We start from the raw sequence: 23,611 nt of genomic DNA on the forward strand, positions 1-23,611 counted from the left end.
AGGGTTTTTTTTTCAGCTGATCTGCTTGATAAAGGAAAAAGTGACAGAATAGAGGAAGGGAGAAAGAAAGAAGGACAACGAGATTGAAAGTGTAAAATCAGATAAGAGTCACATCAAAGGAAGGAATTAACAGAAGCGACTTAGTGAGTCAGCCTTCTCAAGGCTTTTCTTTTTTCCACTTTATTTTGTTCTTTCACAGCTTGACTTCTTTCTTCTTTTGGTGTGTTTTACAACAGCTCATTACCAGAGGAGAAAGGAATGGATGGATAGCTAGATAGATAGGTTGATGGTGTGGGAGAGGACAGAGGGGAGCGAATGCAGTAAGGGGCACTGAGCCAGACATGAGTAGAGAGAAGAAGAGAAAAAAAGATAAACAAAGAAGGGAAGAGAGAGGAAGAACTGGTTCATGGAAATTGAAAGCTAGGAAAGGATGCAAAGTCAGAAGTAGAGAAGGAAATGAGGGTCTTTCTTTTATAATCTCTGTTATCTTTATATATCTACTTTATGCTTTACAATGTAAGTTTAACTCCTGCAGGCATGTTTTTTTTTAATCTATACATAAACAGAAACAAGAACAGTTTGTATAAAACGGATTAAATAAATAGGGTGAATACGGCTAAAGGGGAAACTCGGGACGTGAGGAGGTTGCACAGCACAGCCTACTTCAGTGCAGCATTGTGTTTCGTGAAAACTGCAGGTGGGAGGTGAAGAGGAGAGGAGTGATCGGAGTGGGGATCGGCTTCAGCCTGGTGGGAAGGAGAGGTGTAGGTGCTGGCGGAGGTGGAGGAGGAGGGGGAGGTGGGGGGGATTGCCAGGATGTGGTGTTGGTTGCCATGTGATCCTTCATTGCAGTGGGAGCAGAAGAATTATTCTTTCACAAGGGCAGCAAATTCTGAAAGAAGGAAAAAAACACAACCTGTTAGGAGAGTGCGAAAACAGCAAAACATCGAAACGCTGTTGAGAAGCACGTGCAGGCGGGTTTATTTTATGCACAATGTTTATACCCTGTCAATATCAGAATAAGGTTTTGAGACTTATCTGCATCAAACAAGTTATCACATGCATGCCTTTAAAAATCATGTCACGCTGTTATCTCTGGGTGGGCAGTTGAATTTTCTTGAGCTTACAAAAGAAAATAAATGTTACTTTTCTTAAATACTTTCTGTATTTAATCAAACACATTACAATTACAGAATTCGGGGTTTTTTTGTAGGGACAACTCGGGCCTTTAGAAAAGAACAAGAACTAAAAAATGAGTAAGATAAGTAAAAAAGTGACTATGATTTTTTTCGTTTTTAAAGGCCCTGTCTACACATACACGGCTTTTTGATTCACATAGTTTTTTCATGTGTTTTGGACTGTCATCCACACAGAAACTGCAATTTAGATAACTGAAAACCAAGCTATAGAGTAAACACCTTCCAGGGTGAATGTTTTCACAACCTGATTTTTATCTTGCAACATCAAAGATGGGAACCTTTGTCGCCTTTTTTGACATCAGGCTGCACACCACAATATTGCTTCATCACCATCTGTTGCTTTAGCATGTTTTTTTTCCCCCAACGTTTCCATGTGGACAGAGATTTTTTTGAAAAATCCTAATTTTAAAAAATAGCTGTGTAAGTGTGGATCTGAGTTTTCAGTGAGTGGGCTGATGATTCCTATAGGCGGACCCACCGGTAGACAGACATTTGTATGAATTCTGCATCTACTGTGGGTCTCAGCTTTTGCATAATCATATGTTTACTATATTAAGAAGACAAAAATCATATCTATCAGTTCTGTATCAGGGTTTAACTGTACATCCTTGCCACTCTAAGGACAAAGATGTTCATCCAACCCTTTTGTACCACATGCCCTTTATCTTTAGTTGACTGTTGTGGTTAGGGTGTCACTTTCAGTGGCTACATCGCCCACCGGTTTTTGAAATGAACAGATATAATTACACATTGAAAAAAAAATGCAGATTGACAGCAGAAGAAACGTATGGCCAAGTGGATTTCTTGTATGGGTGTGAGGGAGTTCACTAGGTCTTCTAGGACATAGATATCTCTTAATTCAGTTTTAGTAGTGGATGTAAAAGTGTCCAGATGAGTTCAAGATTCAGGATAATTGTCTTAGGCCATATAACGTGCCTGCTGCAGCAGAGGTGATATACAGTAGCTTCTGTTTATGGATGCGATCACAACCACACTGCTATGGCCAATTTCAAGGAGCAAGGCTAAATTTTAGTAGTGTGCTTTACCCTAAAGTTCAGGGCAAAAAACTGAAAAAACTTTTCTTAAATATGAACATTGACAGACTTGTGCTTAAAATCTGCCCTGATTGCTTTTTCTTGTTTTTTTTCTTCATGATTTTATCCATGAAGCACTAAACACATGCATAGATGAATGAACATGGGGGAAAAAAAACCTGCCATTTGGGTTTTTGTGTTCTTTATGTGTGGGCCTTTATTTAATAATAGAATAATTTGATGTATTTGTGTTGCGTTTACCATCGACTCCAATCTTGCCGTCTCCATCCTTGTCAGCTGCTTTTAAAAATGCTTTGGTTTCTTTGTCTGTCAGGTCCCTGCCATCTTTGGCAAAGCCCTTCAGGACGAATCTACAAGAGGAAGCAAAGAAGATTGGATTTGTGTCACAGAATGCTTTTGTGTGGATAATTGTTACTCTTTTGGGGATTTCTTTGCACACACATGTGTGTTTGAGTGCATGTGTTAGTTTGTCTCACTTGAGTTCTTCCTCCTCTATGAAGCCGCTGTTGTCCGCATCCAGCACCGTGAAGACCTTCTTCACATCGTCGGCAGACTTGGACTTCAGACCCACCAGCTCAAAAAACTTCTTGTGGTCAAAAGAGTCAGCAACTGGACACACAGAAAAACACAGAAGCCACATCAGGACTGTGACGATTTCATTTAAACTCCTCTTGATGCCTATTAAAACTTGATAATCCAAAAAACAGACTGATTTAGATACGATTGGATCTTCTAATGTTTAAAAAAGAGACAAAGCTTTTTTTGGACACTTAAAGGGCATTAAATTCCTGACGTAAGTAAGTGTGAATATTCACAAACTGTCAGAACATGGTGAAATACAATTAAACTACTAATTTCTCAATGTCGAGGGAAGTTTCTTATTCTGTGTTGGTCTGGTTAATGAAGGCCAAAGGTGGAAAATTATTTTTTATAAGTTGAGTGTAACCGATATAGAACGACGTAAGGGAAAAAAACCCCAAAAGTTCTGGCTCCAGCTTTTTTTGGGACTAACTTTTTCCCGTCACGGCTGTGCTGGTACTCACCTGCAAATGCATCTAGAGCTTTCTTGATGTCATCGGTGTTGAGGATGCTGCTCATTGCCATCTCGGCTGTTGGAGGAGGATAAAATAAGTCAGGGGAGAGAGACTGAATCAAAAGAGAAGACCCGAGAGGGGACAAGGTTAAAAGCAAGGTTGCCAGAGAGCAGAGACAGTACTGAGACATTCTCGTATTACACTGGTGACACTCTAGAAATGGAGCAGGAAATCAGGACATGTGAGAAGGAGGTGATGAGTGACAGAATGAATTAGTGACAGTAAAAGAGGAGTGATAAAGGGAAAGAGGAGAATGAGAGGAGAAAGGTATCCTGCTGTAGTAGGGTGTTGAGAGATACGGGAAGTGAAGGAGGTTTGTTTGTGGCATTTCAGGATGTAGAGCCAGGGCTGCGGAAATTAAAACAAAAATCAGGATGGAAGGAGAATACCAGAATGATGGAGACGAGTGATGACAGATGGACACAAAAACAAGTGTGCCTTTCAAATGTTTTCCATTTTATCTGTGTCATATCTTTGAGGTGGTAGGGACACAAACAGGGCGAGAGGCCAAGTCAGCAGGGGTTTAACAGACCATATGAGTCCTCTGCTGTGTTTGAAATATCACCGGAGAATTCAGTTTGTCAGCCCACTCCAGATGGAGAATCTTCTTCTTGTGCCTCGTGCTATGAAAGGTGAACCCTGCGCTAAACTGCGCTTTGGCTTTTTACTGCGTGTGTGTGACTGAACCTGATCGCTGCTTATGAAGTTGTCACTTTCCCGCTGACTTTGACTGATGCCCTCTTTCCTTCTGTTGAGAGTGTAAAGACACGTGTATGGGATGTATACATTAGACGGTAAACACAAATCTGTAAGAGTGGAGGAGGAAGTTATAAAGCTAGAGAGGAGTGGTGCTAAGGGGAAGCGAGTTATGTGTGGATTAGAGGAAGTAGTACTCCGATTTCACTTTACAGGCAGGCGAACCATAATGGGGTTTTGTGGGCAACACATTATTTTAAGTAGGCTGTGTGATCAATGAGTACTGGTTCACTCACATCCACACGAACCTTTGCCTGAATGGACAAATGTACGACTTTCTGCGCTATTCACAGTTCACCAGAAAAATGTCTTGGAAATCAGGTGAATAATACATTACATTGAAATTAGAACATTAAATCACAGCATTTCAGAACGTCAGGTGCAGGCTATCACACAACACCACACACAATAGATGTGCAGTGAATTTTCCAGACAGACTAACTTCAAATCCACAGCAAAAAGCCAAAGGTCAGCAGAGGACACCAGCCAGCCGAACTGTCTTCCAGAGACTAACTAGTTGAGGACATTTACTAGATCAAATAAATTTTATTTAAGTTATTCACCAGTTTTATTCCATACTAATCAAAAATGATAAACTGGAAGCATATGTTTTACTTTGTGTCCCACAAAGTTGCAAAAAATGCTTGCCTAGAGTACCAATGACATCTCTGGGAGTTTACATCATCCTAAATCTCTCATTTTTGTGCCTCAGATAAAGCTGCGTCACAGTGGAAGTTACAAATACATCAGAAGCCAAAGACTGTGTAGCAGAGTGTAAAATGGGAAGGCACAGGGTCCCTCATATTTCAAACACAAGCTCAGCAGTCATTTCATTAGGGACACCTGTTCAGCTGCTCATTAGCACAAATATCTAATCAGCAGTCACGTGGCAGCAGTTCAGTGCATTTAACCATACAGATGTGGTCAAGATGACCTGCTTGAGTTCAAACTGAGCATCAGAGTGGTGAAGAAAGGTGATTTAAGTGACTTTGAGTATTGAGCATGGTTGTTGGTGCCAGACGGATATACTGCTGATGTACTGGGATTGTGCCACATAACTGTGTCTAAGGAAGTAGACTTAGTTATGTGGATTGAAATAGAGAAAACATAGTGAGTGCTGGTTCTCTGAGAGAAAATGCCTTATTGATGCCAGACATCAAAGGAGAGACTGTTTTGAGCTGAAAAAAGGCAAAAGTGATTGACTGACAAGATACACAGAAGAACATCACTAAACACACAACATCTCAAGAACCTTAAGCAGATGTGGTCTACAGCAGCAAAACACCACAGTGCTCTTTCTGTCAGCTATGAACAGGGAACTGAGGCTGACATTTGAATGGGCTTAGCAAAATTGGACAACAGAGGACTGGAAAATCATGTCTTAGCCTGATGAGTCTTGATTTGTGCCGGCATAGGAGGGTCAGGTTCAAGTCAGCGGTGATGGTGTCCACCCATCTTCTGAAGGCTGATTTCAGCAGTATAACACACCATCTCACAAAGCCAAACTGGCTGTGAATATAAATGTGGACCAAAATCTCTGAGGAATGTTTTACAGCACTTTGTTGAATCTATGCCACCAAGAATTAGGGCAGCTCTAAGGACAAAAAAATGGTCCAAACGGTTGCTAGCAAGATGTACCTAATGATGTAGCCAGTAAGTGTACACGTGCAAAACACTTCAAAACACTCAAAACAGTGCCCTTGCAGCAGGTCCTGTATATATTGGCGTCACAATCACTATATTCTCCTATGAGAACACAAAAACACGCAGACAGACAGAACGATTCACAAGGTGAAAGCAATACCAGCCACACTGGAACGCACGTGATCCCTAACGGTGTCCTGACACCTTCAGTTAACGAGCAATTAAATCTGATATCTGATACGTAGTTTGATTCAGATGCAGATGCCACGGAGATAATCAGCAAATCAGAACGTAATGTCACCCCATGGCAGAGCACAGTCCACACACATCCTCTAATACCTGTCATTCATTTGTGCAAGCAGATGTTAACAATAAAGAGATTTTTTATTCAGCGTCTAGCTCATACAGATGGGGGATGAGCATAAGCAGAGCTACTTTTTTTAAGTAGCGTGTTTCAAACAGCTTAACAGCATCTTAAAAATTTAAAAATGAATCGTCACTCTCAAAGATGGAGAAAGAAAGAGGGTGGAGGACAGGAGGAGAAGGGATGATTTCCAAGGGTAAAAACTTGTCAGCAGGTGACAGGTGATAATAAAGTGAAAATTTAATTCATATTACTTTCAGTTTTTTATCCAGTATTGTTAGGGCTGTCTGATTAAAAAAAACACCAGCTTGTTTTTAAGACAATACGTTTTCTATTTTATACAATATACTTGAAATCTTCAGCCCTTTCATTTTAATCTAGTTAAGGCTTCAAAATATCCTATTCTGAGGTTGTCTGAAACATAGCAACACTAACAAATTAACCATAATGCATTCACCAATTATCAACAAGTGTGCTTAATTTCATAGTAATCCATCTTCTTAATTTTTTAACATGGAACACATTTGTAAGAGTCTGACTTCAAAGATTAGTCAGATGCTCTGGTGGAAAACTTTGAGAGTTGACGGAGTTGAACTGTCTCAGCTAAAGTCATAGGAATGACACTCCATCATCATTTTCCTTGGACCGTCATCAACACTGTGTTCTCTCTGTTCAGCAAATGATACTGAACTGGCCAATATCACCCCTCCGTCCTTCTCATTGTTGGAAATACGGTCTGTATGACCTATACATTTCCGCAGGTTGCAAATGACTCATGCCGCCTGTTCTTTGCTGCATCATGCCTCAGATATCACTGTGTTTAATAGCCACAATAAAATGAATGTTTAGCAGCTCTTTATGTACCTTTATGACCCTTAACGGTTAAGCAAACCTATCTTCAGAGTCATTTTGGTTTCAACTATACACCAGTAAATTCATGCGAATGATGCTTTTACATGCTGACCAAGCCTTTCCTCTGAAAGACACAAAAAACTGCTAAAATCCAAAAATCCATCTTTGTGATATTTCCTGTTACAGTAGCACATTTGACCACGCAGACACACCTGCACGCATACAAACAGACTAACAGTTCACCTTGTGAGGATGGTAAAAATACACCAAAGTTAATCTATAACATCCCAGATCTCTTTTAATAATCTATTAAATAAATTAGGTATTTGAGGAAATGTGCAGATTTTCTTCGTTGGTGTCATTTTATTTCATTTTTAATGTTGGTAATGTCTATGTGATTAGTAGATCACATGGCATTCATTTTAATTCTCATCGATGCAATGATCTAATCAGCCAATCATATAATTCAATTCAAATTCAATCTTTATTGTCCCAAAAGGGAAATTAGTTTAGCAACAGGATAAAAGTAAACAAAACAATCATATAAAATGACAATGATAGTAATAGAAAATCCCAGAACGGTTATATGCCATTTAGGAGACAGGATGCAGTAGGGATAAAAGAAGCTTGGAGTCTTTTGGTCTGTCACGGCTGGCGGAGGGAGCCGTGTGGTGTGGAGGAAAAGGAGGACCCAAGATGCAGCGAACTGATGACAGAGTGATGTTTATTTACAAGGTGGTGGTGGTGGCAAAAAACAGGCAACTCAACATGAGCAATTACAAACCTAAACTGGGAGAAACTAAAGACAAACCTGAGACCATACTAAAGGGGTGCGGGGCAGAGAGACGCAGAGACAGGAACACCATAGAACGCAGAGGTAGACGGATGAATGCAGACGAGCCGACAACAGGCAGGAGAACACACAGGGCTTAAATACACACCAGTAATCAGGGGATGAGGGACAGGAGGGCAACACAGCTGGGAGAAATCAGAACTGACGGGACAGGGGAAATGTAAACTGAACACACTCACATCAGACAGAGACCTTGACAATAAAACAGGAAACTCAGACACGGGGAACCAAACAAGACACAGATCTAAACAGACAGCTTCACAAACAGATGGGGTGACACCATAGACAGACAGATCCAGACGCAGACTCAGAGGCAGACCGAATATGACACAGAACTAAAACAATCATCATCATGAAAATGATAACAAACTAAAAGCGCTGGGTCACCGACCCAGGACCATGACATGGTCTTCCTCAGAGGTCAGGAGGCAACAACTCAAACTCACTGTGAAGTGGATGGTTCGAACAATGAACAATAGAATGAGCCTTTCTAAGCACATTTTTATTGTAAATGGCCAAAAGTCCATCTTTCCAGCGCCCTGAAATTTTGCTAGTAGTTTCTACCAAAAGACCCAACCAATTCTTATTCCTCACCATCAGGTTACCAAACCAGGCAGCGATACAAAAAGACATCACAGATTCGATAAAACTTCTATGAAACAAAGACAACATCTCAGATGAGACATTAAAAGATCTCATTCTCCTTAAAAAGAACAGTCTTTGTTGAACTTTTTTAGTAGTGGCATCAGCATGAGATTCAAAACACAGTTTATGGTCAAGTACCACACCTAGATATTTATAACTCTCAACGATCCCAATATCAGCAGTTTTAATGATAGTGGGTGATGAGCTATAAAAGGACTTCCTAAAATCAATAATCATGTCTTTAGTTTTTGACACATTGAGTGAAAGGAAGGACTCATCACATTAATCCACAAAATCATCTACAACCTGTCCATGGCCTGACTCGTCCCCCACCAGAAGACTGACGATCACTGTGTCATCAGCAAACTTCAGGATGTGTCTGTTCGTGAAATTGCTGCGACACTCATTCGTGTACAGAATGAACAGAAGAGGAGAGAGAGGCAGCAACCCTGGGGTGATCCAGTACAAGAGGAGAGCACATCAGAAAATACATGATTCACCCTCACGCATTGTGACCCATTAGTCAGAAAGTCTGTCAGGAGAGTGGCATAGTTGTTGGCGCCAGATGGAGTGGTCCGAGTATTTCAGAAACTGCCGATCTCTTGAGACTTACCATCTCTAGGGTTCATAGAGAGCCGTCTGGGAAAGAGAAAATATCCAATGAAAAGGTCTTGCCAATGAAAGAGGTCAGAGAAAATGGCCAAGCTTATAGGAAGGCAACAGTCGATCAACTATTCTGTTTATAGAAGAGCATCTCTAAATACTTCTTTAAAAATAAATAAATTCAGTTTGCTCGACTTTCTTGCAAAGTCAAATGAGAACACTTGAAATATCAGGCGTGCCTGAAGTATACGATACTGGAGCCAGAATAGATTGGAAGGAAGTGGATGAAATTTGTTCTTAGCATAAGAGAAATCCACATACCAACAACTCTAAAGCTTATTCATGGGCATATTAAATATTTGTTTTATCAAATGTACTAATGAGTGAGAAAGGTAATCAGCAGATTTTTTAAAAAGTTGACAGATTGCTTTAACTCTAAACTTTAATGTCGGGGGATTTCATTCAATACCACGAAATGAATCTAAAACGAACAGCCATAGTAGCACAATTATTAAGAAGTCAACATGATCCATGTCCACAACAAGCAAAGTCCATTATGCATTTATGAATTTATTCATGTATTTCAAAGTGTGGACTCAATGACTGCTTTGTATATTATTTACTTCTTATTGTTATTACTTTTCTAGTAGTTTATTAAAATGTCAGATAATGAACCATTTGTAATTTTGCCTATTTATTAACAGAGTAATTTATTTGTACACAGTGTATACAGTAACACATTTAGCTCATAATTGGTGAAATGTTTGATTATTATTAGATGACATCTTTTGTCTGGCTAAATAAAAAATTGAAAGTTATTCTACAAAGACCGAACTTTAGAAAACGCTTCGTATTTCTTGAGGATAAAGTAACATCTCAAAGGCAGTTCTGGTTTACACAAGGCTTGCCTGTGAACCTTTTAAAGTGGGGAAAGACTTGGGAAGTCACATGACTCTGATGGTCTTGCTAGGTGTGGGAAACCCAACTATAGTGCAAGAGTGCCAACTCTCCAGTTTACAGTAACAGCTGCATGGATGTGTGAATATATTTGCGTGTGTGTGCGTGTGCGTGTGAAAGTTTTTAAATGTGTTACTGAGGTGCCAGGCAGACTCGAGTAAAGAGGTGGAATGCAGGAAGAATATACTTGCATTTCAAGAAACCTGAGCCGTTTGTGCTCATTTGAGAATGTGAATCTGAGAGAGAGAGAGAGAGAGAGTGTGTGTGTGTGTGTGTGTGTGTGTGTGTGTGTGTGTGTGTGTGTGTGTGTGTGTGTGTGTTTGAGAGGAACTCTGTTAAAAGCTGAGGTAATATGTGTGTGCCAGTGTGTGTTAGACTTATATAGATAAACCAAGGCAAGGTGCCCCTTCAGTATTACTGCAGTGTGAACTGAAAATGAACCTTCTTCATTTTTTCTCTTTCCGCCTCTCTGGCATTTTACAGCAATCTAACATTAAACAATAAACACATTCTAGTGGAATTATTGTTATTATGTGACTTAAACACCCCTCAAGCTTTATGCTGATTTAAGGTTTCATTACGATCGCCAACAGCGAGGTTTATTTTGTAATTAAAAACTCCACAATTTTTCATTTGGCCTATAACCATACAGTGCATTTCATATCCCTACAAAAGATTTCAGTATTTAACATTTGTCATTCAGTTCCCTTAAAGGGTGCCAGCAGCTTTAGCTACACCATTAATGTGAAGACAATGAAGCACTCTAATGGGCTATTCTTTCTTGAAACAAAGGGAGCCCTCAATGATTTTCTTTCTCCCTGAAAGCTTTTAATCTGAATTGCCACTGATCTGCAAAATTACCTCAACCAGAGCTATCTGTTAGAGTGCATAAGACTGCTTATCGATTGTATACCGCTCCTTATGGGAAGAGATGGTACAGTGGTGTCAGTTCCGTAACTGAAACAAACACACTTGTGCGTGCATGTAGCCACGGGCGACTGCAGCGAGTAAAAAGAGGATTTGATAAGAGCAGCAGAGGCATGGGGATCATCTGGCTGTTATCACCACTGGCCACTGTCTAATCCGCTGGCAGGTACGGGAGAGGATAGCTTAACCACACAGTTACAGCTTGCCATCAGCAACAGCGCTGCATTTGTGGTTTGCATGTGCGTATGTGTGTGTGTGCAGAAGGATCTGTGCATTGTTTTACAAGAAAATATTCAGTTCCTGGTCAAAGGAAAACAAAACTTGTAATCTAATCATAACAATGATCATACAAATAATTTTTTAGACATTTCAGTGTGCTATGGACTGAATCTGTTAGTCTGAAGTGAAGCTTTATATACATGGGGTGTGTTATTGTGTATTTCAAGCAGGAGACATGCATCTTTTTGCTCTTCCTGTACAGTAAGTTTTTAGAGACCAGTATATAAGAGATATGTCATTTGGCACCTGAAGTAAAACTGTACTTTAAATTATGCCAACGTAATAAGAATGTCCTGGTGTGAAGCAGATACACCATTAATGACGGCCCACGAGCAAAGATGGCAAAAGTTGTACCACTTTACCCGAGGGGCACGTCCCTGTGTCATGTTTGCACCAAAAAACTCTGTCTCCTCATTAATTAAGACTGCAACCACTAAAGTATTGTTCTCCTCATTAATATTCATGGCACAGTTTAGTATGTGAGTAATATGCAACATTTTAATCATAAGCACATGGATTTATTCTCAAGAGAAATTTCCCGTACTTCATCAGCATTTTGCTACAGATGCATTACCATGGAGCACGGACAGGACACTGCTTTCAATCTCATTAAGTGGTAATTAAAATTTGACCTTGACAGATTTCACACATAAGCGGTGTTGCAAACCTGTGTCCTTTAATTCTGGCAGCAAAGCGTTACTATCAGAAAGTGATTACTTTGTTGATATCCTGTCGCTCTATCTAAATCTAAGCAGACTCTATGGAGACAGTGAAAGAAGGCAAATTGCTTTTCCTGTTTAGTTGCATCCATCACTTCATTTGATTAGAAAGCAAAGCCAGCTGTAAGCGTTCATCAGCCCTGTGAGGAAGGTACCTGAAAATCATTGTCAAGTGTGATCTGCTGCAGGTTACACTTAAAGCACTGGCCTTTGTCGTTTCATCTCTCATTTATCGCTGTCTTTTTCTTTCAGGCAAACTTTTTGTCTCTCCCTCATTCTTCCTCTTACCTTGTTGCTGGTGGACGGGTTTAAGGCGGGAAGAGGGGCGAGATGGGTTCAGGAGGGATGTCCAGTCAAAGATCAGAGGCTCTGCTCTTTCAGTTTTATACCTGTCCTCTCCAACTATTTTAGGATGAAAAATGGGCTCCGGGTTCAGTGTGGGGACAGGGATGTTATCCCGCTAGGTTGGCCTGTATCGCTTTCCTGACTGGACCCGTGCAAATCAAACATTACTATTAATAATCTTGGATCAATCTCCACCCCTCGTTCCAGCCAGATTTCTTTTCTTATGCTCACCCTTTCTCACCCCTCCCTCACTCTAGCTCTCCCTCCTTCCAGCCATTCGATTTCTCCACCTAATTTTCTCACACCTCCCACCCGAGGGACTTTGCTCTGTCCTCTAATCCGTCTCTGATCCTATCACTCACTCCACTACTTCTCTTTGCCTCTCTCTCTCTCTCTCTCTCTTCCTCTCTCTCCATTCTCTTAAACTTTTAATTTTCACTTTTAATTCTCCTCTACGAATTCCTCCTTTAAGGCATTCCACACCATCAGTGACAAATTACAAGGCCCTGCTCTCTATCACTGTTGTTTTCTATCTCTTGATCATTTAAACTGTTAGAAAGTTGGCATACAAAATCGTCTTTAGGGTATTTCTTATGATGCTTTGTCTAATAATCTTTTTTTTAGTTAGTATTGATGCTCAGGATTTCCTGTATTGTTATACTTTGTCGTTTACACCTGTGGTGGCAAAACATTTTTGATTTCTGTTTATATCTGATGGTGAAATTTGTCATGTGGCTAGCTAGCTAATTAAGCTAACATTAGCCCCTTGAGTTGGCTGTAAACGTTAGCTAATTATGCTAATATAAGCCCATGAGGTAGGTGCAAACAGGATACTTAACAATACTAGTTTGGTTATCTAGAATATATAGTGGGGAAAAAAAGAAGAATATATTTCCATAAAGGGTATATTGGGCCCAAAGCAAACATTCCTAAATCCAATGTAAAAAAGAGGATACATGAGAGAAGATTTCAGACATGAAAAAGAGCCAAGTTAAAAGTTTCTCAAAAAAAAGTCCCCATCCTTGGTACTTTTAACTCTGTATGGCCTACATTCCTTTTGCTTATGTGTGATTTATACTTCTGCTTTGAATCGATGTAGCCCCTACGATGTTTCCAGCATTTATACCAATGCTGGGGGTGTTGCTTTGCAGTTTTGCTGCCAAAACAGTACTTAATGATAATAATAATAATAATGGATTGCATTTATATAGCGCTTTTAGTTCCCAGTAAACACTAGTTTATCCATTCTCTTTCCATTGATTTGGAAAATCGAATCAGAAGAACAGGCGGCCAGGAACTGACAGAAGCCAACAATATGTCCACAGTGGGTCAATCAAAGCTAGCTAGGGTTTCAGAAGGGTTTGCGGATGCTATATACCTACAATGTAGATTTAATGCAGAGGCATGAATCTCACTTTTAGAAGAAACTGCTGTGGCTTACCCAGGCTGCTGATTCATACCTCGTTACTTCCTTTCTAAGGGAGGGGCTTTGTGAATCGTTAATTGTTAGATTTTCTAAAATCAGTTTTCTGAAGTTAAGATATGAATTAAGGAAAAGAAAATTGAACAGTATTCTGAATAAAATTTGCAGAGAAGTACACCTCCACAGTGAACAGTGCAGAGAAAGAACCTGCAAGAGGACCACGCTGCTGTTGATCACTCAGGCAGTGGCAGGTATTACATCTCCGGCCCAGCAGAGCACACTCAGTGCAGGAATTGTCCCTGAGGCTCACTTATAGATGTGAAGTACTTATAGCTGTGGAAACAGCTGTTTCCACTAAAGAATCGCTCACAGTGACCTTTAGAAAGACAGTCCAAGGCTTAGGCACTACTGTCTGCATGTAAGAGCCGTAAACAAGTCTGTGTTTGTGTGTTTGGGACTCGTGCATGCATTGTGAATGCTGAGTGCAGGAGTGTGAGTGAGACATTAAAAACAGGGGTGTGTATTCTCTGTCGAGCGACTGTGGACACCAGGTGCTATCATCCCAGTTACTGTAAAGATATTGTAGTTATGAGGCTACTATCAATTTCATGCTGGGTATTTATTTTAGAAAGAAAAGTGTTTAAACGGGCAAAGATTTATTATCTTTGCCATCTAATTATGAAATGTTTTGTATATTTGCCTGAGACTGTCATCACCATGACTTTGCAATCCTTACAAGGTTTTAATGGCATTAAATCGAGTTCTCCAATGACCTTCCTAGTCTATATAATGTTACTGGTGGTGTCTGCCATTCTTATGTGGGATTTAAACCACCCCCAAATGATACTGACCTCTTTCTTTTCCAATCATACATTTTTAGTTACAACATGTTGACAGAAACTGGGAAACTGAGATATGAGATCAGTAATCTAGTCACAGTTACTTGTAGGGTGGCAAAAAGCAATGATATGAAATTGAAGGTACTGACAAATACCTTATTATGTTCAGGTTTAGGATCTTATGTGAGAACTCGAAACTAAAAATAACCTTCTCTTTTAATTCCTCTGCCCCTGTCCTTGCTGCTGTGTATTCTCCTTTTTCTTCCCTCCATCTTTATCTAATTTTGTTGCAACGTTGTGACAGGAATTTCTATCCCTCCTTCCACCCATTACGTTTTTTTGCTAGTACACTCCTTTTAAGTTCTCACTTTGTCCAGCCAAAGGGCCGCAGAGGGAGTTACCTTGATTCCCTCATTGCCTGGGTGCTTCTCGCTGTTGCCTGCCAAGAGGAGTCAGCAGGGTGACAGGACGAAGGAGGGAAGAAGAGAGAGACAGAGAGAGAGCTGATGGAGTTGTGACAACTGAAGCCAGGAGGGAGATAAAGGTGGGTGATGAAAGTGCAGAAATTAAAATAGTAATGACAAAGGAGAGATTTAAAGAGGAATGCAAAGAGAGCATTCTCTCTAGTGAAGGAGTAGAGGGCTAGAAGGTTGACAGCAGATGATGCAAAGGAATTTCGATGTAAGATGGTGTACAGAGGGGTTGAATGTTGTCGAAGCAAAAGGACCGAATGTGAGGAAGGATCAATCCCAGAGTTTGCCTTATGTGTTTGGGTTTATCTCAAACCCCAAAGACTGCAGGACTCCAGGTTCATCATTGGCTCACATTTAGAGACAAAAAACAAATGTTTGGGAGTTTTTCTTTTGTCCCAATACCATGGCAGCACAGACTCCACCCTCCCGAACAGCATCTGAATGTTTCCAGTCGCCCTGCTGCTACAAATGATTGGTTTGCCGCTGCACCGTTTTCATTAAAAAAGATTTTTGGCTCGTGTTTACTTATGGGACTCCCATTTGTCAATGTTTGTTTGAGATTGCTCCAAATGGATTTGGATATGTTGTTGTGCACAGAATGGCACATTAAGGTGGAAAATTACAACCTACCTCTCTGATTCATTGGCAGCAGTCATGCAGACCGGATCTACTCTTAATCATGCAAACTCGTTTGGCTCATTATTGGATTCTCCTGAGTTTATCTGGCTTTGTTAGTCAAATCATGATCAAATATTTGTGTAAGTTATTTGCGTTAAAAAACTGCTAATTATTGAGTTGGGATTTAAGATTATGACTATTATTTCCTCTCAGATTATTTCTTTGGCCTCCTTTTTAAAAGGATTCTAAGCAAAACATGATTACTTATCACGTCAGAACAAAGGGAGGTTATTCTTGAGATCAACTAAGATGATAAAGTATAAGGTAGAATTCCAAGGAGGAAAAGAAAGAGAAATGCTAATAAGAGAAGTTGGGTTGAATGAAATTCCTTTGAGCGGGAATCCAGGTAAGCCAACATAATGCAGTCACAATGGAAACCTGGTAAGTACAAAGAGATAGGGAAAAAGGAAGTTTGCTCCAAACTATCTGCTTCCCTGCATATTTTAAATGCATGGATGTACTGCAAAAAAAAAGGGGGGGTTGACCTCTTTCTCTCTTGTCTTCATATTCTTCTGGAGGAGGTAGGTGTCATTATCTCAGCGTCTTTGTGAAAATCTACACTCAAGAGATGCCTTTGTAAATGGAAACATAGAGGGATTGCAGCAAACAACTGGTTACACTCCAGAACAAGAGGGTTAGAAAACATCTTAATTCTTTGGGTACATCAAACCAAGATGCACTTTTACCAGAATGATGGGAAGAGAAAAATCTGGAGAAGAGAAATAAATCATGACCCACAAGCATACCCCGACATCTGGAGCAATGTCGTGGCATTGGGGTGTATGGCTGCCAGTGGAACTGGTGGTCACTAGTGTTTAGTGATGATTTGACTGCTAATAGAAGCAAAACTGATGGGACAGAGCTTCACAGTGCAAAAGGATAATGACCCAAAGACAAAAGCAACCCAAGAGTTTCCTATTTTGATGCCTAGGCTGTCACTGATTGCAAAGGATATTTGTGATGTTATGATTATTATATTTATGTTAGTTTGTCCAATCACATTTGAAGCTCTAAAAAGAAGAACTGTGTATGAAAATAGGTGTTTAGCTTCCTAAATACTTTTGTTAAGTCTCTTGAATTAAAAGCCTTTGAATTACATTTAGATTTTTCTTTTAAATCCACTGTTCATATATGGATGCAAAATCACCCTAAAACATGACACGTGACCTTATGCACACTAAACTCAAATACCTTGACAGCCCAGAAGTTATCCTATCTTGGTGTCATCTGATGAATATCGTCTCATAACATGCTACTGTCTCACTCTGCAGATGATATCAGTGTCAACTTCTTGTTCCAGTTCATGACACAGAGGTCTAAGAATGGGTCTTGGTATGCCTGTCTGAAATATCCTTCTGTCCTAGATAACCTTGTGATTCTTTTGGAACTCCCCACCCCCTCTGATTCTCTTTCTTCCTCCACTAACAAAACCAATTTGAAAAATGTGTCATCTCCATCTAATGAAAATATATATGTTGGGTTGTCACCGCACAGTAACATTTAATATGGCATAAGTTTTCAAAAATGAGCTCAGCATTCATACAAGTCTCTGTGATCCAAAACCTCCGGCTTCAGATTGCACTGAAAATTCAATTTCAGAGACACAAAGAGAGGAGATATGCAGATACTGCTATTGCTACAAATCTTGCTGAGAGTGGCAGCCAATCCAAAGAAAGTGGCCGTCATTTGGAAAAGCGGCCAAAGATGGGGAAGCTAAAGCAGCTTGTTTCAAGCAGTGGATGAATTGGAGGGTCACATCAGTGCCTACCACAGAACAAATAAGGATTACATTGAATTATGAATCATGCAAAGCTACTACAGTGGCTGGAAGGGAACCTAATAAGCCCCCTTTGAGATTTTTATGTGCTACTTGCATCCAAATCAAATCCAGGCCTCTTTTGAGGATACTTCACTGTGCAAAAATCTGATGTGAGGAAATGAAATGTTTTAGGTTAGAATGTCAATAAATAAACGTGCTCGTGATCTCCGAGCATGAAGTAAGGAGAGCCTTCAAGAGAGTGAACACCAGGAAAGCAGCAGGACCAGACGGCATCCCAGGTCGTATCCTAAGAGACTGCGCATACCAACTAGCTCCTGTGTTCACTGAGATATTCAACATCTCTTTATCTCAGTCGGTGATCCCCACATGCTTCAAAGAGTCCATCATTGTTCCTGTCCCGAAGAAACCCCACCCTGCTTCTCTCAATGACTATCGCCCTGTAGCCCTCACCTCAGTAGTGATGAAGTGCTTTGAACGCCTGGTCAGAGACTTCATCATTTCTTCACTACCAGACACACTGGACCCACTACAGTTCGCTTACCGTCCAAATCGTTCCACAGACGATGCCATCTCTCATCTCCTCCACACATCACTCACTCACTTGGACATTAGAAGGGGGAATTATGTTAAAATGCTCTTCATAGACTACAGCTCTGCATTTAACACCATAATTCCCTCCACACTCACCACCAAGCTGGAGCATCTGGGACTCAGCTCATCTATGTGTCAGTGGATCTCCAACTTCCTAACTGGCAGACCACAGGCAGTAAGGATGGGCGGACATGTCTCAGCCTCCACCACTCTCAGCACTGGAGCCCCCCAGGGGTGTGTTCTGAGCCCCCTGCTGTACTCTCTGTACACATATGACTGCGTGGCCACTACCAGCTCCACCACCATCATCAAGTTTGCTGACGACACCGTCGTGGTGGGCCTGATCTCTGATAACAACGAGACGGCCTACCTGAAGGAGATTAGGAATCTGGAGAACTGGTGCCAGAGGAACAACCTCCTTCTAAACGTCAGTAAGACAAAGGAGCTGATAGTGGACTTCAGCACTAAGCAGGAGAGGAACTACCAGACCCCCGTCATCAACGAGTGCCCAGTGGAGAGAGTGGACAGCTTCAAATACCTCGGAGTTCACATCACGCAGGACCTGTCATGGTCCTGTCACATCAACACCGTGGTGAAAAAGGCCCGTCAGCGTCTCTACCACCTCAGACGCTTGAGAGACTTCCAACTGCCCTCCAAGGTGCTCAGGAACTTTTACTCGTGCACCATAGAGAGCATCCTGACGGGAAACATCTTAACCTGGTTCGGGAACAGCACCATGCAGGACAGACGAGCTCTACAGAGGGTTGTGCGGTCAGCTGAGCGCACCATCCGCTCCGAGCTCCCTGACCTGCACTCAATCTACAGCAGGCGGTGCTGGACCAAGGCCAGGAAGATCGTGAAGGACCTCAGCCATCCCAACAACAGACTGTTCTCTCTGTTGAGGTCAGGAAAGCGATTCCGCTCCCTGAAGACCAACACAGAGAGACTGAGGAGGAGCTTCTTCCCACAGGCGATACGGTCTCTCAATCACAATCACACCACCACACAGTACTGACCCACACATACAGTTCTTACACACACTGGACATTCTGGACATTGTTTTCACTTCATCACTTAAATCACTGCTGCTGTTATTGTGTATATGCTGCTGTTATTGTGTATATATTTATTTATACTTCTTGTGTATTTTGTTCATACATTCTTATATAGTTCTATATTGTGTATTTTGTTGTACAGTTATTTTATTTTCAATTTAATTTATATATTTCATCTTATTCTTTCCCAGTGTGTTGTACAGTTATTTAATTTTTAACCTTAATTTATATTTTATTCCTTCCTAGTTAAATTTACCCTTTTTAATTTTTCATATTTATTTCCTATCTTATTCATAGCCTTTTCCTTTTTTGTTTTCTTTAGGTCACGAGCAGTTGTCCAAGCATTTCACTGCATATCGTACTGTGTATGACTGTGTACGTGACAAATAAAAATTTGAATTTGAATTTGAATTTGAATTTGACATCAGCGACTGAAAGGAACCAAAAAAAAATCTTTTTTATTAAAAGAATTAAGAAATAAATATGCAAATAAAAGTACTCTTGTATTCCTTGATAGAGACACACAATTTTTTTTAAATGTAACATCCCCGACACGCGCGCACACACATAAGCTGTAAGAGTGTTTGCGAAAGAGAAAGCTGGAGAGAACAGCCATCATCTTTGTCCTCCATGTGCACTGTTATATTACTGTGCCTCAGCAGTGCTTCCATCCATCTCGCTCTCACATTGAAATGCAGAAAGAAAAGTAAAGTACACAGAGTTGTGAGACAAAATTTGATAGATTGACGGGAAAAGTGGCAGTGAATCTGACAATAGGAGAAAAAGGGAAAAGATGTGTAATAGACAGACAGAAAAATCCACCTGGTTATTCACCGTAATAATCATCAGTCCCCCTTTGAACTATAGAACTGCATCCCGTAAACCTAGAAGGTTTCTGCAAATTTATAGATGTAAAGGACCACTCCTTGCTGCAGGGTCTGAAGATATTGGACAAAGATACCCAGAGACTTGGAAGTGTGAACGAATGATTGACCTGTCTCTACACACAAAGGAGGATGATGTACCGATAGAGAAGAAAGGTTGATGGAAGATGGAAAAAGACGAGACAAAAAGCCACATCGAAGAAAAGAGGATTTTGCTGGATGCGATTTAGGGTGGAAGATGTATGAGTGTGCCTGTCAGATATCCATCTGTGCGTCCATCTTTTGGTCTGGAGAGTTGAGAAAATAAAATTTCTCACATCGAGTGACTGTTGAACTATCCATGAGGTGACAGTGTTGTCATCAGCTGTGCCTTCATCCCTTTTATTTTTCATGTGGCCACAGTGAACATGGTAATTTTGTTGAAACAGTTGTCATGCTGACTTAACAAGATGAGGATGAAAACCCTTCAGCTGATTTTCAGAGATTCACCATCTTTCGTATTAAAGGAAGTGATTTTATCTGGTGACTCTGGCGCACACCCATCAGAGCAAGCTGGAGTAAGATTATCATCCCATAAATTAAAAAAAAACCTACGAATCAAGTTATGAGCTTAACAAGTTACTGTGATGCAAATAAGAATATGTCCCGTGGATATGGTGGAAAATTACTTTGAATTGTTAGTGTCAGCATCCATGATCAAAATGACAATGCCTAAAATCATTCAGATGTTTTATTTGGTTGAAAGCGCGGAGATGACAGATTGTCCAAAGAATGTTATGGCAATCCTTTTTCTCTTCCACTGTGTGTCTTCTGTCCTGTCTCCCTCCCCTCACCCCCAACCGGTCACAGCAGATGGCTGCCACTCCCTGCGCCTGGTTCTGCCAGAGGTTTCTTCCTGTTAAATGGGAGTTTTTCCTCCCCACGGTCACCAGGGTATTCTCGGTATTATTGGGTTTTTACCTTACAATAAAAAGCACCATGAGGCATCTGTTGTTGGAATTTGGCACTATATAAACAACACTGAATTTTTTGGCTGATATATCCTGATCTGTATCAAAGTGGATCAGACCAACATTGCCGAGGTCAAGGTTTGAAAATTTCAGGACAAGTGGTTCTGATATATTCTGAAGAAAAAAACAAAACAAAACAGAACTTCCAATAAGAACTGGTCTGATGATCCTGAGTTCATTAATTATCGTCTGTTACAAGGTGTTGGTGGGTTCTGGTCTGTCCCAAAGGGTAAGATTCACCCCTCAGCTAGTAAAATGAAGTCATACAATTTGGTAATGAAAGCATTCAGCTCACCAATAAGTTAATGCACTAAAGACCAAGCTCGTGCTAATTATCCATTTGACAGTAGCTTGTTAGGAGACCTGGGTCGTTGATCCAGAGTTTTGAGTTTTCATTATTATTGAACTTTGATTTTGATATTATTTATCATTTCTACTCTTTTGGTTTATTTGTTAGAGTTCTCTGTCTTATGGTTTGTGTCTCTGTGTTCTATAGTTGCCGTCTCCCCTATCAGCTGTGTCCCCTTGTCAAGCCCGCGTCTCTGTGTTATGTTTCCTGTTTTATTTTGAAAGTCCGTGTCTCATGTTAATGTTTTGCTTCCCTAGTCTCGTTAGCCCTGATTTATCCAAGCTGTGTTTCCCTCCTGTCTCTCATTCACTGATTGCTCCCTCTGTGTATTTAAGCCCTGTGTTTTCATTGGTCTGTGTTTTGCTCTACCATCATCCGACGCTGTGTGGGCTGTCCAGCTGCCTGCCAGTTAGTTATCTGTATTCTCAGTTTGTTTAGTTTTCTGTTCTGCCTTGCCATCCAGCAATAAAGCGGAGTTTGAGTTCACGTTTGCCTCCGAAACTTTGTGTCCTCCATACCACCACTCCTGCCTGCACACAGCCTTTACCTGACATAGCTTAGTGCATCTGCATCAATAGGTTGATCGTCGACACTGATTTTCTGAGCACACGGGGTTATGGAAGTTATGGAACGTCTCCTTTCTCTTATATGTGTTTAGAACTAAAAAGATGTCGCATATCAGCTCATGAGGCTGGCTTTTAAAGAATGATCTCGCTTGTAAATGACAAAACAAAATGTTTTCAGTTCATTCTGCGCTCACAGTCGGTGACCCTCACTCATCCGAGAGTCTGATTAGTTCTTTAATCCACTTCAGAAAATGTGTCTCCTGCTTTGTATACTATAACTATAATTTTTCTTTGAGTGCACTATGAGTGTACGGGTTCAATTATGCACACTGGTTCATGCTGTGGTTTAAAATAGTTTGCTATAGCCTATAAAGGTGAGAGTTTTGGCAAAGCTTTAGATTGCTTGCCTTGTTTGTTTAAGCTTCAGTTCCTTTTTATAAGTTTATTATTTTCTTGTGTGTTTAGTTGCCTCAACAGGTCTGTATTTGTTCTCCAGTGCTCCCGTGGATCTTTTGTGTTTGATAAGTGTCATTTCTGTTTTACTGTAACAGTTAGTCTTGTGTCCTGTTAGTTTTACTTCCTCAGTCCCATTTTTCTCTTGTCCATTGTCAAATGATCTGTTGTTGCTTCACCATGCAAGCTCTTGTGTTCGGGGATTTTTGCTGGTTTCACATTACTGGACTATGTTGAATATGGAGTTTGTTTTTGGTCTGAATAAAGGGCTTGCTCTCCATCGCTTAAGTCTGGCTCCCGTGTCTTGAATTTGGGTCCACAGCTCCACAGGTCAATGACACCACTGGTTAATCTGCTGATTCATGCAAATGGCCAACAGCATTGCCAGCATATATGCTTTTGCACGATGCATTACATGGTTATCTCCAAATATTCACATCCCAGTATTTTATATGTGGTGCCGACCATGATAGAGAAACATTACTTTTTAGTTTTATGAGGTTAGCAATAACTGTTTTTCCATGCATTATTAAACAATTAGAAAAAAGACATATAAACAAAACCATTGTGATATATAAACTTGGCATATGATTGCATCTAGGAGTGGTGACGGGCTACAGTGCACGGTGTTGCAGAGAGATGGGGTGATGTGTTTGATTCACACAGTATCTTGTGTCAGCCTTGGCTGGATGAATGGTGTGAACTCAGGCAACAGGTGTCTGGGAATAGCTGAGAGTGACTTCAGAAGCAATATAAGTTCCAGCAACCAGATATGACAGGCTGTAGATATTCAGAGAGAGAGGAGAGTGAGAAAAGGGGGAAAAACTCGCTTTTTAATTTTTTCTTTCTTTCTTTTTTTCTTTTACTGTTTTCAAAAAGTTACATTTCCTCATTTAAAAAAAGTCCAAGTGTGAGAGCTGGAGTTGTATAAGCAGAAAAAGGGATGTTGATAACGAAAGGAATGAGAAAGAGGAAGTATATCTAACATGAAATGTTAAAGGACACATTGTTGCTAAAGAAAAGTACTGGAAATGGGGAAATAGAGCGATTTAGGGGAAAAGCAAGCTAAACATCTTAAACTGAGGTCTACCTGGAACTATATGAGAGCTGGGAGAGCGTGTTTGTGGCCACTGGTGTCCCTGAAGGAGGTTTACAGTTTCTGCCAAGCACGATTTGAATGTAGCGCCAAGTAACCTGATCGCTGGCAAAATCACAGTG

The 23,611-nt window shown here is 40.6% G+C and overlaps 1 protein-coding gene across 1 annotated transcript; it reads right to left on the minus strand.

Annotated features, from left to right (window-relative positions):
- Nucleotides 1–153: 153 nt before the first annotated feature.
- On the minus strand, nt 154–12,292 carry pvalb6 (parvalbumin 6). The gene is made up of 5 exons (XM_085352198.1): nt 12,236–12,292; nt 3,298–3,363; nt 2,731–2,863; nt 2,495–2,604; nt 154–892 (listed from the first exon to the last, which is right to left on the minus strand). The coding sequence occupies exons 2-5, from the start codon at nt 3,356–3,358 to the stop codon at nt 867–869; spliced, it is 330 nt and encodes a 109-aa protein (XP_085208324.1). The 5' UTR covers nt 3,359–3,363; nt 12,236–12,292; the 3' UTR covers nt 154–866.
- Nucleotides 12,293–23,611: the final 11,319 nt, after the last annotated feature.

This window comes from Diplotaxodon limnothrissa, linkage group LG4, assembly GCF_057381915.1.
Source record: "Diplotaxodon limnothrissa isolate DT_005_m linkage group LG4, D_limnothrissa_male_GT1.1, whole genome shotgun sequence".
Classification (NCBI taxonomy): Eukaryota; Metazoa; Chordata; class Actinopteri; order Cichliformes; family Cichlidae; genus Diplotaxodon; species Diplotaxodon limnothrissa.